Here is an 18759-nt window from a genome sequence, read left to right on the forward strand (position 1 = left end):
TAATTTATGCTTATTTCTTCATGTCTTCATTGACTTTTTATTGAAAATTTAACTAGTACATTTGCACCTTTTTATTAAAATAGCCAGGTCAAACTGGGATCCATTGGTTACAGTCAGCCTGGCTGCCGACAATTTTCTACCACTGCACAGCACAGCCAAACACCTGAGTAATCACAATGTCAAGTTCACCAATGACATGACGGTGGTGGGGTTAAAGACTAATGAATCAAGTTACAGAAGTTTCCCAATAATCTTTCCCAAATCTGACAAGTCTTTGTACATTATATTTACCTGTTATAAATAGTGATAAGTGTTTGTGAAGCAATTAATATAGGTTAAAATTGGTGATCTTAACGATGAACAATGATGAGATGGCCTATGGGAGGACTCAAATAACCCCTTCCTTAATGTCAACAAGAAAAAGGAGATGGTTATCGACTTCAGGAGAACTCGTAACATTCACACCCTTCTTTACATTAGCAGTGCAACAATGGAAACTGCGAGCGGGTTCAAACTCCCGGGAGTGCACATGTTGCACAGCCTCTCGTGGTCACAGAACACATCCTATATGATCAGGAAAGTGGCTGAAGAAAGCTAGGCTATGCACAACTATGCTCAGGTCCTTCTACAGATGCGCAGTAGAGAGCATCACTGCATGGTATGGAAACTGCACTGAAGTGGACAGAAAGACTCCACAACAGGTAGTCAAACCTGCCTAATGCATCACGGGCACCAGCCCACCCACCCACCCTCGAGGATACAGAGTAACACTTCCTGACAACTCCTCTCCATCTGGTATGGGAGCAGCCGGGCATCGGACCAGAAGTCCCCACAAAGGATTGTGAGAATGGCCGAGAGGATCATAGGGGTCTCCCTACCATCCAACAAAGACATTTATCAGGAGCACTGTGTATGCAGGGGTCTTAGTATTATTAAGGATCCCACCCATCCATTCAGCATCTTCTTTGACTTTCTACCAATATGCAGAAGACCATGATACATAAAAACAAAAATGGTCAAGATGGGAAACAGCTTTTCCCTCAGGACATGAGGCTTCTGAACTCCCTGTCACATCTGATTCAAAATGTCACTGTTTAATCTATTCTGTACCTTACAATACTTCAATTGTGCACTTTACTTTGTTTATTTATGCATAATTCATCTGAAGATTTTATCCTTACTTTCCTAAGTTATTGCGCGTTATGTGTGTTGTGTGTATACTGTGCCTTGTTGTTTATATCTGTGTTTCTTGTATTTGTGACTTTAACTACCTGTTATGGTTTGTTTTTTGCACGTGGCCAAGTGTCAGTCTAGCAATCTGAAGGTCACTAGTTCGAGCCTCAGCCGAGGCAACCTGTTGTGTACTTGAGCAAGGCACTTAACCACACATTGCTCTGCAATGACACCGGTGCCAAGCTGTGAACCCTTGGACAACATCAGTGGCATGGAGAGGGGAGACTTGCAGCATGGGCAACTGCCGGTCTTCCATACAACCTTGCCCAGGCCTGCGCCCTGGAAACCTTTTAAGGCGCAAATCCATGGTCTCACGAGACTAACAGATGCCTGTTCTATTCTATTGTTTGTACAGCACTTTGGTCAACATGGGTTGTTTTTAAATGTGCTTTATAAATAAATTTGACTTGACTTAACTTAACTTTACACCCTGGTTCAGAGAAATGCTGTCTCTTTTGACGGTATACATGTTTTAGTTAAATGACAATAAACATGACTTGACTTGACTTATTTCATTCTCCTTTACACTTGTATAGTGGAAATGACATTAAACAATCCTGAACCGTGAATCTTAAGCAATCTTGAACCTTGAATCTTAAACAATCTTGAATCATTGCAGGGAGGTAAATATATTTACATTAATTCAGTCTGTTAATGAATAACAGAATCAAATCCAATTCTAACAGTACCCACAATTTCAGGACATAAGAATATTTCTCTCTGATTATAGCCGCAACTATGAACACTTTCAGATATGGATGACGGGGGTAATTAAAATCCATGAAGTATGCAATCTGGGTGAAATGCAAATACACACCAACATTAGCAGCTAGAAGGTTACATATTTTAGTTCTAAGCAATGGTCTCAGTGAAATTGGTGCACATATTACACAGCAACAGAAATATCAAACTGTTTTTATTCTTTATTTTCTTATCCATCAATCATGAATCGAATGGCTAATTAGTAAAGGTGTCACTGGTCAGTGTAATTCTATGTACTTAATACTTCCTTTTAAAAATCAGGCCATTTCTTCACATGATTAAGCAATAGTTAAAAGACAGATTAAATTAGAAACCTAGTTGGCATTTCTCAGATTGGAAAAGGCATGAAAGATAATCTGACATTTGAAGTGTGGCACCTCCTACAATAAAAATTTTATGAAGGAAATTTCTTTAGCAAAGCAGTATTTTTTTTTAAGTTGGGAAAGGGGATGAGGAGGAGAGTGATGAGAAGGTCTGATTCCTTCATTCTCTCTTCTAATTGTCTCTTCAGCCTTTGCTCATGTTTTACTCTCTTGTATTCCCCAAAATGCACAAGAACCTTAGCATGCTGAGTGTAATCTCCCATAGCACAAGGCACTGCCATACAAATACTGTAAGCAAAGTAACAAAACTGGTTTCCAAAATAACGTCACTTACCCACTGTGAGCAAGGCACCACATTGGCTAGAGCCATTGCAATGGGCAATTCTCCCTGATCTCCCATCATAGTGACCAACTCCACAAGTCTTTCAAAGCGATCAGCCAGTACAGTTTCTGCTAGAGTATCAAACTCTGTTCCCTGTTGAAGAATTTTAGTTAGCACTTCCATGAACGTAGCTCTTGTCTGAAGGTCTTTATGGTAACCCAAGCCTAAACATAGTAACACAAGTCAGAAAGAAATCCCATTAGGGGTTTGAAATAATAAGACTAAACTTCAAAACCATATTTTCAATGCAAGAGCATTCATTGTAATATTATTTTTCTTAAGCAAATCTAAATGAACATTCATAGTACCTCAACATCTCCAAAATACAACATCAACACAAGAAAATAGGTTGTTACCCTAGAAAATAATTATATTGTTTATCTCAACTTTATTGATTAAAGAGGCCACCAGAAGTTCTCTCATAACCTTACTCCTGAAACGTATCGAACTAAATTGACACAAAGCAAAGCCGCCCGGTTTGTAGACAAATTTTTGCTCTATCAATAATAATAACTTACAACATCACATATGTGCATGTTTCGTATTGCCTTGCAATTACTGTTCAGTTACAAGGACAACTTTAGCTGGTATTACATGGTGGAAAAAAGAATGCTTCAAACTTGGATATTGGATCGTAAATTAAGAAATATTAAAACAATAAAAAAGGCCAAGGCTAACAGGTTTAGGGAACCTTGGTTATCAAAGTTTATTGAGGCCCTAAAGAAAAAAAAGGAGATGGTATATATCAGGTATAGGTAATTAAGATCAAATGAGATGCTTGAGGAGTACAAGAAATGCAAGAGAACACTTAAAAGAGAAATCAGGAGAGCTAAAAGACAACATAAGGCTGCTCTGGCAGAAAAGGTGAAAGGGAATTTGAACAGCTGCTGTAGCTATGACTGTTGGAGGATGCAGTTTAGTCAGGATGGCGCTAAATGGTGACTCCTTTGTTTGCATATTAGGAAACAGCTCTATTTCCATCTTTGATACCTCTACTTTCCCCTTTCAATGTTCTTTTGAAGTCCCTGACCTGCAGTCACATGCTGACTTCAGTTATTTGCGGAAATGGGACCCACTTTCGGGGTTTCACGACTGGCCGTTATTCGACATGCCAAGGACACGCCCTAAGAGCTTAGCTCGCCTTTGGAGGTCCAAGATCTTGTGGCTCAGGAGTCGGGCAGGTCAAAGGTCGGTGTCCCGGCAGGAGACTGGTGTGTCGTGGGAGTCAGAGGATCTATGGCTGTGTGCCCAGAGACCTGAGATCTTTGGGCACAGAGCTTTGAAAAAGCGACGCAATGGAGTTTTAACATCGTACACCAGTGAGTTGTTTGTTATGTCTCTCCTCTCACTGTGAAATGGAGACACCCCTTTCTCCCTTATTAGGGAGAGAGAGAGAGCCTGTGGTATGTCAAATACTGGGTGAACGAGTGGTCCTTGGGGTATTGCAAGTCTGTGTCCTTGCTGATGCTTTGCTCATGCTTGAGTGCTCAGTGGTGTGTGGCGATGCTTTTTATTTGCTGGTGGGGAAGGAGGGATCGTTGCTTGATGCCGCTTACATGCGGGAGGGAGGGGAGCTGGGGGGAGGGTCTTTGGGGTTCTAACATTTAACTGTCATTCATTTTTTGGGGGCATTCCTCTGTTTTCGTCGATGGTTGCGAAGAAAAAGCATTTCAGGATGTATACTGTATACATTTCTCTGACATTAAATGTACCTTTGAAACCTTTGAATTAAAGCAAAAGGACAGCAAGGGACAAAATTGGTTTACTTGAAGGTCAGCAGGGTCATCTATGCATGGAATCAAAGGATATGGGCAAGTTCTTAAATGAATTTTTTTGCATTGTATTTACTCAGGAGAAAAATCACCAAGACTATAGCAATGAGGCAAAAAAGTCGCAAGGTCATGGACCATATCTGATTATGGAAAAGGTACTGGCCGTCTTGAGACAAATAAGAATGGATAAATCCCCAGGGACTGATAAGCAGTCCTCTCAAACCTTGTGGGATGCTAGTGCACAAATTGCAGGGGCCCTGGCAGAGATATTAAAAATAGTTTTAGTCAAGGGTGAGGTGCCGCAGGACTTAAAGATAGCTTATGTTGTTCTGTTGTTCAAAAACAGCTCCAAGAATAAGCTTGAAAATGATAAGCCAGTGAGCATGACATCAGTTGTGGGTAAATTATTGGAAGGTATTCTAAGGGACAAGATATATGAGTATTTGGATAGACAGGTCCTGATTAGGGATGGTCCACATGGCTTTCTGCGTGGTAGGTCATGTCTAACCTATCTAATAAAGTTTGTCAAGAAGGCTAATGAAGGGCTGGCAGTGGACATTGACTGCATGAACTTTAGCAAGGCCTTTGACAAAGATCTACAGTGCATGGGAGGTTGGTCCAGAAGTTTAAGTCACCTGGCATTCAGGATGAAGTTATCATCTGGATTCAGCACTGACTTAGTGGGCGAAGTCTCTCTGTCTGGAGTCCAGTGGTGTGCTCCAGGGATTGGTGCTGGACCCATGTTGTTTAACTATATTAATAATTTAGATAATAATATAGGAAATTGAATCACCAAATTTGCATATGATACCAAGATTCGAGGTGTAGTGTGCAGTGAGGAAGGCTATCAGAGCTTGCAGCATGATCTTGACTATCTGGGAAACAGGCTGAAAAATGGCAGATGGAAATGAATGCAGACAAGTGTGAGGTCTGCTGTAAAACAAAGGGAACTAGGAGTACAGGTTCATAGTTCCTTAAAAGTGGCATCATAGGTCATAAAGAAAGCTATTGGCACATTGGCCATCAAAAATCAGGCATTTAGTATAGAAGTTGGGATGTGAAGTTAAAGTGTATAAGATGTTGGTGAGGCCAAATTTGAAGTATTTGGTGCCGTTCTGGTCACTTACCTATGGGAAAGATAGCAGTAAGCTTGAAAGAGTGCGAAGAAAACTTACAAGGATGTTGTCAGGAATTGAGGAGTTATAGAGAAAGGTTAAAAAGGCTAGGACTTTATTCCCTGGAGCGTAGCAGATGAGGGGAGATCTTATGAAGGTATACAAAATTATGAAAGGTATAGAAAGGGTGAATGCATGCTGGGTTTTTCCCCTCAGGTTGGGTGAGACTAGAATCAGAGGTCATAGGATTAGGACAAAAGGAAATTTAGGAGAATCTGAACAGTAACTTCTTCATTCAGAGGATAGTGCGAGTGTGGAACAAGCTGCCACTGCAAGTGTTAAATGTGGGTTCAATCGTAAAATTTAAGAGAGGTTTGGATAGGTCCATGGAAGAGAGGGGTATGGAGGGCTATGGTCCAGATGCCCAGATAGATAAGACAAAGCAGAATAACAGTTCGGATAACAGACTAGATGGACTGATGGGGTACTTCAGTGCTGAAGTTCTCTATGATTCTATTATATATCTTGAAAATTTGTGTCAGAGGTAGCACTGCCCACTTAAAAAATCAGACCATAAAAACATCCAATTGTCTAACAGTTCGCTATGTTCAATGTGCGTCTGAGCCCCAACAAGCAAGAAACTGTGTAATGGTCAACTGCCCATGTCAAAAAATGTGGCAAACATTTGAAGTAATAATAAGTAAACAGGCACTTAAGCTCACCTATTGAGTGCATGAGTCCACTGTCTACATTGGCGTTGAGAAGGTTGGACATAGCAAGAACGGTGCAGTGTCTAAGTGAAGCAAGGCGACGTGACATCCCTCTCTTTCGTCCGCCAGTTTGAGCTGTCTCCTCCTCAACTTCGCTGCAGTCATTGAGCAAGTTCATGAAGAGCGTAAAATACCTAAGGGAGAGTCACTTTTACCGAGATATTGCAAATTTCGTGATTTTTTTACATAATACTTGCTAGATGAGGAGCTTTTTTGGGCATAGTTCAAATTACCACCAGATACAACAAATCGGTTTGTTGTTCTCTATGTCACAAACTGGACTCACTTGAGGAAGAGCTGTGATTTAGCCTCCATTAATTCTACGCCATCCCCCTCCTCGGGTTGTAAAGGTAACCCTGCGAGCAACGACACCACGGCCTCCATACTCGCTTGGTCAAGGTCTCTGTAGAAGATAGTCATAAAGGATTCCAAGTTTTATTCTCTAAAATTTCATAAAACATGGTTTTTTTCTTTCTTTATTTTTTCTGGTTCCAACAGCAAACAGAAATCAAATCCAAAGTTACAGAATGGTTTATTTTCTATGTGAAGTTATTGCAAAGCTCATTACATCAACAAAATCCCTTGATTATATACACAGGAGATTTTGCAAATGTTGGAAATCCAGAGTAAAACATACAAAATGTTGGTGAAATTCAGCAAGGTCAAGTAGCATCTATGGAGGGGAATTAATGGTCTATGTTTTGGACCCAGTCCCAATGAAGGGTCTTGGATTATTTTATTTATTTATTTGCTGGGATATAGGCCCCTCGAGCCACACGACCCAGCAATCCCACAATTTGCTCCCAGCCTAGTCACAGGAAAGTTACAATGACCAAATAACCTACCAACCGGTACTTCTTTAGACTGTAGGATGAAACCAGAGCACCCGAAGGAAAACTCATGTGGTCATGAGGAGAAAGTACAACCTCCTTACAGGCAGCGGTGGGAATTGAACCCCTCTTGCCTGTACTGTAAAGGGTTGTGTTAACCACTAAGCTACCATGCTGCCCTATCTTGTATTCTGTTATTTTGTACAGTCTAGAACTAATAACATATTATGTTACTAAATGAAAATGTAGTTAGACACCCAAAATGAATGGTGTTCTGAAGTGCTTCCAAGATACATATATAGCCTGAAGCAGCAATGGAAGAAATTATGTCACAATTATCAATTCTCCAGTACAAGGTTAGAACTTTCTAAAATCAAGGCCTGTGGAATAGTAAATCCATTAATGTACAGTGGAGCTGCTTAAAATAGAACATGGAGAAATCGAAGTTTGCGATGGACAAATATTAGAACAATTGTCAAAAACTCCAGTGCCATAATGAAATTGGCAAAGGGCTATAATGGTTGTGTGGAGCATCTGCAGTGAACAGTAGAGCTGAAAAATAATAAGATAATCTGTATTTTCATTACATTTGGGATCTGAGGGTGGATTGGCACAAACAATTAAAAGGAATTCAGGACCTCATAGTATTTTCACAACTTTTAGAGTAGATTTGTTTCTAAACAGCTTCCAACCTTCTTCATTGCTATCACACCTTATTCTACATTCTCCTTTCGCTTTACCTTGTGCTACCTCAATGAACTGTTGCAATGAAATTATCTGTATGGATGGCACGCAAAACAAAGGCTTTCACTAAGTACATGTGACAAGAATAAGGTTAAGATCTAAGATCAGCTTTCTGCGTCACACATATATTGAAACACAGTGAAATAAATCATTTGCGCAAACGACCAAATGAGCCATGCTTCCGGCACCAATATTGCAAGCCCACGTCTTACTAATCTTAACCCGAACATCTTTTGTCGTGGAATGTGGGAGGCATGCCATCAACTACCTTGACAAACTTCTGTAGATGTGTAATGACTGGCTGCATTACGGCCTGGTATGGGAACACCAATGCCTTTGTACGGAAAATCTTATAAAAGGCAGTGGCTTCAGCCCAGTACATCACAGGTAAAGCCCTCCCAACCATTAAGCACATCTATCCATATGAGACACTGTTGTAGGAAAGCACCATCCATCATTAAATATCTTCAACACCTAGGCCATACTCTTTTCTCGCTGCTACCATCAGGTAGAAGGTGCAGGTGCCTCAGGACTTGTACCACCGGGTTTAAGAACAGTTATTATCTCTCAACCATCAGGCTCTTGAACAAAAGAGGATATCTACGCTCATCTATTGACATGCTCCCACAGCCAATGATCTCAACTTAAGGACTCTTTATCTTGTTATTTATTTATATTTGCATTTGTTGCCTTCTATGTTCTTGCTCATTCACTGATCCCGTTCACAGTTACCGTTCTATAGATTTGCTAAGTATGCCCACAGGAAAAAGCGTCTCAGGGTTGTATGGACTGACATGCATGTATGTACACTGATAATAAATTTTACTTTGAACTTTTGAATTTTGAAACCAGAGGAAACGCACAGGGTGAACATGCAAACTTCTCACTGAGAGCCGCAAGAATTGAACCCTGATTGGGTTTACAGCTGGCACTGTAAAGGAGTTGTGCTAACCACAACCGTGCTGCCCAAAACTAAATAGACCTTCCATTCATTCACAAAGGGGGCAGTCTTGCTGCAGTGGGTGGGAACCTTCCAGATAGGTCATAAACAAGCTAATAAATCTATTTGCCAATTTTATTTTTTTCATGCTTTTACTTTGTTAACAATAAAACTTGAGAAATTAGAAAGCATTTTTTCTCCAGTATTTAATTACACTACAACTATTTCAGGAAAAGTGGATAATTTGAGTAATAATGTTAACCTTAGTTGAGAAACATCTAGTTGGAGAGAAAAAAAATTAGTTTTACCTCGTTAAGCACTTCACATCATCATCAGCAGCCTGGTTTGATGTTCCCATAACCCAATCTGTCAAGTATTCCACCATCTTGTTCCTGGATAATTAAAAAAAATCATTTTGCAATGTGAACTTCCAATATCAATGCCTATAGGTAGTTAAAAACATTAGCGATTCTGCAGATGCTGAAAATTTAGAGTAACACACACAAAATGTTGGAGGAACTCAGCAGGTCAGGCAGCATCCATGGAGAGGATTCTCCAGAAGCCGGAAATCTAGAATAACATACAACAAAATGCTGAGGAACTCAACAGGTCAGCTAATCTCCCAGCTTTCCACGATGACAACACATTCTTACAATGAAGACAAACTATTCTCACGACAAATTGTGCATTCCAATTCTCTGGATAATGCAATTCTCAGTCACATTTGTACATGTTATACTTATTCAAGGGACGTGCAAATGTATGGCAGGGCCAGCGTTTACTGTCCCATCATTTAAAATGGGTTTGCCAGCCACTTCAGATGGCAGCTAAGTGCGAAAGACAACGTCGGGTCTGGAGAGTGCACTGGCCGATTACTTCTCCTGATATCTATGACCAAGGCGTATGAGACTGCAGGTGCTGGAATCCTCATATTCCATCTGAATAGTCTATAACCCAATAGCTTGAATATTGAGTTTCTCTATAGGAGGTAGCCTTCCTCACCATTTGGTTACTTCCCCCTCTCCCTGCCCTTCTAGTCCTCCTTTTTCTGTCCCCTTTCCCTCAGAACAGAACAGAACAAGCAATAAAATAACTTCAGCAAAACAAGAACCAATCCTCCCTTCCACCAAGCACACACCCACTCAAACGCACACACACACACACACACACACACACACACACACACACACACACACACATTCACTCACTCCTCTAACTCAAGGACAGACCTCCAGTCTCCATTGAACTCGCAGACTCGCAAGCCAAGCACCTCCAATTTTGAATTTGCATTTCATTTTCAAGCTGCCATCACGATTTTGAATGCTACCTTTGAATCAAGGGTCCAGGCCTCTGCAGACAGCATTATATCACCACTACAATATTTGATTTAAATGCTTACCTAAATTTCATCTCTTGGCAGAAGGAGAGATCATCTCGCCTCTCCATCATGACTTCCACCAATTGACAGAGTTTGGTTTTGATCTGAATTGCATGGACAGTATTCCCAAGAACACGCACATACCTGCAACAAAGAGCACAAAATGGCCAGCTGGTCATACAATTTGGAATATTTATGGATTTTACTTCTTTGCATCAGCTTAATGCATGAGAAAAATGAAAGTTAATCATTCAGTAACGCTAGCAACAGAAGATTAGCTGGATAAATAATCACTTGACAAATAAGATCAGATAAGCAGCCTGATGGTTTGGAATTAGTAGCTCTGGTGGCGTAGTGGCATCAACGCCGGACTTCAGGACGAAAGGTCCCGAGTTTGAATCCAGCCGGCTCCCCTGCACACTTTCCATCCGTGCTAGGTTACGAGCTGGTGATCTCTTTGGAAACTCACCCGGCAGAGGGCAATGGCAAACCACCACTGTAACTTGCCTCATACACGGTTCCCCACTACGTCAGAGAGGCGTGGAGGGAAATCGTCCGCTAACCGGAGAAACTCCGGATGCGACGTACCTTCCCTTTTCCATGATATGCTACCACTCAAATCTAAGACAAATCAAGATTACAGATCTTGAATAGAGGTCAGCCCTTCCATTATTTCTATCTTAGCTTCTTTTATCAACGTCAGGAAAGACTGAGACCAAGGGGGTCCAGCCACAGAATACAAGGATGCCTATTTAGAACAGAGATAAGGAGGAATTTCTTTTCAGATGACGAATCTGTGGAACTTATTGCCACAAGCGGCTGTGGAGGCCAAGTCCTTGGCTACAGGTTCTTGACTAGTAAGGGAGTCAAAGGTTACAGGTAGAAGGCAGGAGAAAAGGGTTGAGAAGGATAATAAATCAGCCATGATTGAATAGCAGGGCAGAGTCGATGGGCCAAATGGCTTAACTCTGCTCCTGTGCCTTATTGTCTGAGTAAGTTGACTTGCTACCTTCAAGTGATACTGATATATTTACTCTAAAAGTTCAAAGTCCAATGTAAATTTGTTATCAAAGTATATAGACAGTATGTCACCATGTACAACCCTAAGATTCATTTTCTTGTGGATATTCACAGTCAATACAAGTACCACAATAGAATCAGTGAAAGGCTGCACCCACCAGGACAGACAAAGCAACATATACAAAAAGTGCTGGTGAGCACAGCAGGCCAGGCAGCATCTATAGGAAGAGGTACAAACCAATGTGCAAAAAAACAATAAACTGTGTAAATTCAAAAAGAGAGAAAAAATAAATAATAACAATAATAAGTAAATAAGCAATAACTATCGAGAACATGAGATGAAGAGTGCTTGAAAGTGAATTCATAGGTTGTGAGAAAGCTTTAGTGATGGAGTGAGTGAAGTCGAGTGGCTATCCCCTCTGGTTCAACAGCCTGATAGTTGTTTCTAAACCTTGTGGTGTAGGTCCTGAGGTTTCTGTACCTCCTTCCTGATGACAGCATTGAAAAGAGAGTATAGCCTAGGTGGTAGGCATCCTTGATGATGGGTGCTGCGTTTTTGCAACAGCATTCTCCATGTAGATGTGCTCAATGGTTGGGTGGGCTTTACCCATGTATCCACTGTTTTTTGTAGGATTATCCCTACAAGGGCATTGGGATTTCCCAGCCAGTCAATATTCTCTCCACCCCATATCAAGACAGTTTGTCAAAGTTTTAGATGATATGCAAATCTTTGAAAATTTCTAAGAAAGTAGAGGCGCTGTTGTGCTTTCTTTATAATGGCACTTACGTGCTGAACCCAAGACAAATTCTCTGAAATGATAACACCAATGAATTTAAAGCTGCTGACCCTCTCCACCCCTGATCCCCTGATGAGGACTGGCTCATGGACCTCTGGTTTCCAGCTCCTGAAGTCAATAACCATCTCTTTGGTCTTGCTGACATGCAGTCAGATTTTCAATCTCCCTCGACTATTTTGATTTGTCACCACCTTTGATTCAGCCAATGACAGTTGTGTCATCAGCAAACTTAAATATGACATTGGCGCCATGCTTAGCCTCACAGTCACATCTAGCATAATATCTAAACTCATTAGCGAATAATGGTTACTTCAGCGAGAGAGGTGAGGAAAATTAGCAGTCATGATACCAATAGAGGTTTCCATACCTAACGACTAAAGACACACACCCGCAGGAAAAACATTACCTGACTAAATTGAGCATCATCGTTTCAATGCTAGCCTGTCCGAGGTGCTCTGAACTGCCTTCAGTGTGATTGTCAAGTAGGTTCTTCATAATTGCTATCGTCTGTTCCACAAATGGTGTGTTTGTATCATTCAATAACACCTGTATGAAAATACAGTTGTGTTTTAAGAAGCATTATCACTTTCACTGAAAATACCACGTGCAACCGAATGGGAAAGTGGTGCCCAGGGCAAAAGAAAATGAATTCATCTGTCACCAAAACTAGAATTGTAGAAAACCAAGTTCTAGGTAATTGATTAGTACAATATAACTGATCTTCTGCAGGTATTAAAGATCAGTTATAATGTTGCTAACTGGCAGAACAGGATGGAGAGGCTAAGTGATCTACATCTTTCCCGAATCCATGTTTTTGCATAATTTGTTTGAATATCGCTAATACAGAAAATGAATTTATATCAAACACAAGAGATTCTGCAGATTCCAGAGCAACACACACACAAAATGCTGGAGGAATTCAGCAGGTCAGGCAGCATTAACGTAGGGGAATTAAGAGTTGACGTATTTGGGCCAAGAACCTTCTTAAGGACTGGAAAAGAAAGGCGAACAAGCCAGAATAAGAGGGTGAGAGGAAGGGAAGGAGTACAAGCTGGCAGGTGATAGTTGAAACCAGGTGAGGGGGAAGATAGATGAAGTGAGAAGCTGAGGCAGGATAGATAGAAGAGGTAAAGGCTAAAGAGGAAGGAATCTGATAGGAGAGACCGTGGACCATGGGAGAAAAGGAAGGAGGAGGGGAACCAGAGAAAGGTGATGGGCACGTGAGGATAACAGAAGGAGTAAAAATGGGGAACAGAAAAAAGAGAGAAGGGAGAAGGGGGGGATAAATATTCACTTGTTAGAGAAATCAGTGTTTATTCCAACAGGTTGGAGTTTGGCCATACAGAATATGAGGTGTTGCTTCTCCAACCTGAGAATTCATATCAAGTGTTTCTAACTGGTTTTTAATTCAATTTTCCCACCACCCACCCTTTCCTATCCACAACAGCACAAACTTGGATAACACATTGTGGCAGGTCTGGAGGGCATTTCATCTCAGTTCCATAGCCGTGAAACACTGATGAGGATTAAGTAGATTTGCTTGGATACCCACCTGGCCTTGCAAGTCAAAAAACCTGCTGATGCAATTTTTCAGCTTGTTGAAGAGCATGGGGTAAAGCACAGGACTAAGCTCCAGTCCGACTAGGTCTTTAATATTAGTCCTGATCTGAAGCCCTACTTTCTCATGATTGCACACCATCAACGAGAGCAGTCGTTCCAAAAACTTGCTGACCGGAGTCTCTGTATTTCCTTCAGTTGAAACCATGGATATCATGGAACCCTTCCTTTCAGTGATCGGCCCCATGGGAGGGCTGTAAGTGACTAAGCCTGAGTTAGTGCGATGCTGGAGACAGACACCTCCTATTGCACACAAGAAGCCTGTCATGTTAATCCACTCCTGTAGCGAGTCAGTGTCCGACAGGTCTATCGAGCCACCACTTACATGTGACATCCGGCGCTTAACAATCGTCTTATGAAGACTTTCTGATACCTAAAGGTGGAAGCACGTCAGTACATATTAAGCCAGATTAGGTATTACGACGGATCATTCTTCAAGCACAACAGAACTACTTAAGAAAATAGCTTCCTTAAAATATTATAAATTAAGACTGATTATGATGAGTTTTATTACATAGAGTGAAATGCATCGCTTGTATCTACAACCAACACAGTCCAAGGATTGTGCTGGGGGCAGTTCGCAGATGTCTGCCACCAACATAGCATGCTCACAACTCTCTAGCCTTACATCTTTATAATGTGGGAGGAAACCAGAGCACCTAGAGGAAACCCATGTGGTCACGGGAAGAAGGTAGAAACTCCTTGCAGACATTGGCGGGAATTGTACCCCAATCGGTGATGACTGGCGCAGTAAAGTTTTATCTAACTCCTACAGTACAGCACCACCTGTTATTCAAGTTACACAAGAAAAGCATGGAGAGAATCAGAGAGAAACTTGTAGGTTTGTTGCTAAACTAATTCAGACAGTACTAATATAACAGGCACGTTCATAGGCAGCTGGGCACCGGTAAATTATATTTTTATTAACTCTGTCATCGACTGCCTTAAACCCGTCTGTGCGGGGGGGGGGGTGAGGGGTCAGCAACCCCATCCTGTAAAAACCAAGAGAAATGCCAAAAAAAAAGCTCCGAAGACCTCATACCTGGGAGAGGAAGGATCTTCATCTAGAAGAAGTAAGATGGGCTACACCTGGGGAAAACGAGAGATTAACCTAAGGCAGAGGACTCTGGCGAGCTGCTGTCGGTGTCTCTGCCCCTGCAGGGGTGGTGGGCTTAAGAGCAAGAAGGGGTTTACATTGGGACCTCAGTTTATATCACCTAAATCCCAATGAAAGCAAGTTTATAGTTGAAATTAAACGTGGGAGGCCAGTGAATCACCAAAGCAAAGACACAAAGTCTAACAGAAACATGCTACGAGCCCATGGTATTACAGGGAAGATTCTAGCATGGATAAAGCAGTGGTTGATTGGCAGCTGGCAAAGAGTGGAAATAAAAAGAGCCTTTTCTGGCTGGCTGCTGGTGACTAGTGGTGCTCCACAGGGGTCTGCGTTGGGACCGATTTTTTTTACATTATATGTCAATGATTTAATGATTTGGATGATGGAATTGATGGCTTTGTTGCAAAGGTTGCAGGCAATATGAAGATAGGTGGAGGGCAGGTAGCTTTGAGAAAGTAGTACCATTTCTTTGGTAGAAGAAATGAAAGGATTGACTACTTTCTAAGTGGAGAGAAAATACAAAAAACTGAGGCACAAAGGGACTTGGGAGTTCTTGTGCAGGATTCCCTAAAGGTTAGTTTGCAGGTTGAGTATGTGGTGAGGAAAGCAAATGCATTGTTAGCATTCATTTCAAGAGGATGAGAATAAAAAAGCAAGATGTAATGTTGAGACTTTATAAAGCACTGGTAAGGCCTCACTTGGAGTATTGTGAGCAGTTTTGGGCCCTTTACCTTAGAAAGGATGTCCTGAAACTGGAGAGGGTTCAAAGGAGGTTCACGAAAATGATTCCAGGATTGAATGGCTTGTCACATGAAGAGCGTTTAATGGCTCTGGGCCTGTATTCACTGGAGTTCAGAGAATGAAGGATGACCTTAATGAAACCTATTGAATGGTGAAAGGTCTTGATAGAGTGGATGTGTAGTGGGAGAGTCTAAGCCCAGAGGCCACAGCCTCAGGATAGAGGGCATCCTTTTAAAACAGAGATGAGGAGGAATTTCCTTAGCCAGAGAGTGGTGAATCTGTGCAATTCTTTGCTACGGGCAGCTGTGGAGGCCAAGTCTTTATGTATATTTAAGGCAGAGGTTGATAGCTTCTTGACTGGTCAGGACACAAAGGGATACAGGGAGAAGGCTGGACACTGGGGCTGAGAGGGAATTTCGATCAGCCATGATGAAATGGCAGAGCTGACTTGAAGGACCAAATAGCCTAATTCTGCTTCTCTGTCTTATGGTCTTATGATATAAACCAAAGGAAAAAACTGGGTGCATTTTCATGTGGAGATATGATAATATACTCCAGATAAAAGAATATCAGATAATAATAAACATTGTTTTGCTAAATTCATTAAGGAACATAGAAAACACTACAGTACAGAGGTGTCACTGAGAATGATGCTAGACTGATTTTTAACTTACAAGGTAAATTTAACCCTTCCATTTTTCTTTCATCCATGTGCTTATCTAAGAGTCTGTTAAATGCCCCTAATGTATTTGCCTCTCCCATCACCTCAGCAATGCATCCCATGCACCCACCACCCTCAGTAAAAAAAAATCTACCTCTGGCATTCCCTGCTATACTATCATCCAATCACCTTAAAGTTATGCCCCCTCATATTAGCCACTGCCAACCAGGGGAAAAGGAGTTGGAGAAAAAAATCGGAAAAAAGTATTTTGTGTCTGGGTTTCGAAAACTAAATGACAGAATCAGAATCAGGTTTAATATCACTAGCATATGTTGTGAGATTTGTTGTTTTGCAGCGGCAGAACAGTGCAATACATAATAATAGAAAAACTATAAGTTACAATAAGAAATACATATAAAAAATTAAGTAGCACAAAAAGCAAGCAAAAATAAGAAAAGGAAACAAACATCAGAACATAATCAAAATGGCCCATAAAAAGTGTAGAAATACAAAAATATATTACAGCAGTTCTTCACAGCAAATATTAGGTGAAGATGTTATTAGGAAAGACTACCTAACTTTGTCAAGGGTATGCTAGTTTAGTACCGCGCTCTACTGTTCTATGTCCTATGTAAGTACCCTCATTGATAACTATTTAGATTCCGATACTATGAGGCTTCATCAATATATGATTTTATTTGGCCAAACCTTCACCAGATGGTTTGTAACAATACAGTGGATTCTGGTTAATTGGGCCATATCAGGACCAGTACATTTCAGCCCAATTAAGCAACCGCTCCAATTGACCAAAATTTAGTTAAAAAGGTATAAAAAAAGCCAAACCTCTATTTAAGTGTGTAACAAATTATTTAATTAATATATTTAAATGATAAACAGAACAAATTAGAACACTACTTTCAGGACTATAAAACCATGCATTAGTTTGTAATAGTTATCGATCCAGGAATTAACCTAGAGAACCTTGTTATGTTCTTTTGATTGACTGTAAGCTGACAAAATCAGTGCAGAACCTTAGGGTAGACAATGGACTGCCGCATACAATCCTTCCAATGACTGCAGTTTCCAAATCTTCATTTTCATTGTAAAGTTCAAAATGATTGTCAATACCTTCACATTCCTCATCATTCCTAACTTGCTGACGTAGTGAAATCGTTCCATTTTCACTCCCAGCCATTTCTGGCATCTCCAAGCCTGAATGCTTGAAACCGCAGTGGGCAAAGCAGTATTGAATTGTCTTACTGCTTACTAACAGTGACAAAAATCACCGCTTTTTGAACACAAACACAAACAACTGTCATTTAAAAACTGTTTGCTCTAAGCAGGGTCTAGTGTCTAAAAGCCACGCAAGTGCATGTGACTGACATTAATTAGAAAACATTCGCAACAGTATCTTGCCCCAATTAAGCAGCATCATGTCTCAAATATATGAAGGGAAGCCCGCTTAGTTTCTCAATTAGCTTTTGTTCTTTTTGAGGTGTCCCAGGTAAGTGGCTGCTCTGATTAACCGATGGCCCAGTTAACCAGAATCCACTGTATTTCATTTCAATTTTTCACTTTAAGCACATGATAATCACAAGGAGTTGAAAAGGGAGCATTTCAATTTTCATGGTCCAGTTCAAGTTGGAAATGGGTAGAGGAAATGTATTAGAACAAACAATTATGCTTTTGCCATTTCCTCCACAACTTTTAAAAAGATCATGAGTTATTTGAAAAAGCAGAATAAGCCTGTCCTTTGATAACTTATCAAAATTGATTATATATTTTATGACTGCTTAGATTTCTTTAATGAAAATTTGGCCTTCAAGTTTATGAATAAAAGCAGACACATCAATAACCATTCTATTGTCATGAGAATGTTAAGAACACCAAAGTACAAATAACTAATCTAAAATAGTAACCTAAAACACCTAAAAATAGTACTATACCAATCTTTGCCTCAATCCATAGACCCTACAATTGCTGCTGAAATCAATGGTGTCTTGGAGCACGTTCCAAATATGTCCTGAAGCGGGATCAGAGATGCAACGTCAGCAAAATGCCAGGCGTCTCAGCAGGACTGGTGCAAACTGGTAGATTACATTTTCTACGGCAAGTCTCAGATTTTCACATGACTCTGGGATGCAATTTCACATCTGCCAGCAAGGGCTAGGGAGATCCAGCTCATCATCTTTTGTTGCCTTTGGAGAGCTATGTGCTTGTGAACTTGGAAAGTTTCTGATGGGTCTGGAAACATTGTTTGGCTTTAGGCATCTGTGTTAACAGGAAGCATTTATACACAAATTCAAAATGTTACAGATGGTGGATATCTGGCAGATGATCAGTGAGTGCTGAAGATACTCAGGTCATCTGGAGAATGGGGGAAACCTCTCTCTCCACAGATTATGCCTCACCCAATATTTTTAGTTCTTATTCAAGTTTAGTTTCCTATGCCGCAAAAAAAAATTAAAATATGAAGCATATTCTAACACCGCAATGTTTCAGCATATATGCCTACCCATTCCATCACTGAGACTGGTTCCCAACTATTGATGGCCAT

The 18759-nt window shown here is 40.8% G+C and overlaps 1 protein-coding gene across 7 annotated transcripts in view; it reads right to left on the reverse strand.

Annotated features, from left to right (window-relative positions):
• nf1a (neurofibromin 1a) overlaps positions 1-18759 on the reverse strand; it is a 374121-nt gene that overhangs the window by 210106 nt on the left and 145256 nt on the right. For all 7 annotated transcript variants that reach the window (XM_072243431.1, XM_072243433.1, XM_072243435.1 and 4 more), the window contains exons 20-26: positions 13619-14056; positions 12473-12612; positions 10271-10393; positions 9180-9263; positions 6644-6760; positions 6310-6491; positions 2653-2864 (exon numbers count right to left, since the gene is read on the reverse strand). In XM_072243431.1, the coding sequence (XP_072099532.1) occupies positions 2653-2864; positions 6310-6491; positions 6644-6760; positions 9180-9263; positions 10271-10393; positions 12473-12612; positions 13619-14056 (1296 nt within the window). The remainder of the gene's footprint in view (positions 1-2652; positions 2865-6309; positions 6492-6643; positions 6761-9179; positions 9264-10270; positions 10394-12472; positions 12613-13618; positions 14057-18759) is intronic.

This window comes from Mobula birostris, chromosome 25, assembly GCF_030028105.1.
Source record: "Mobula birostris isolate sMobBir1 chromosome 25, sMobBir1.hap1, whole genome shotgun sequence".
NCBI lineage: Eukaryota > Metazoa > Chordata > Chondrichthyes > Myliobatiformes > Myliobatidae > Mobula > Mobula birostris.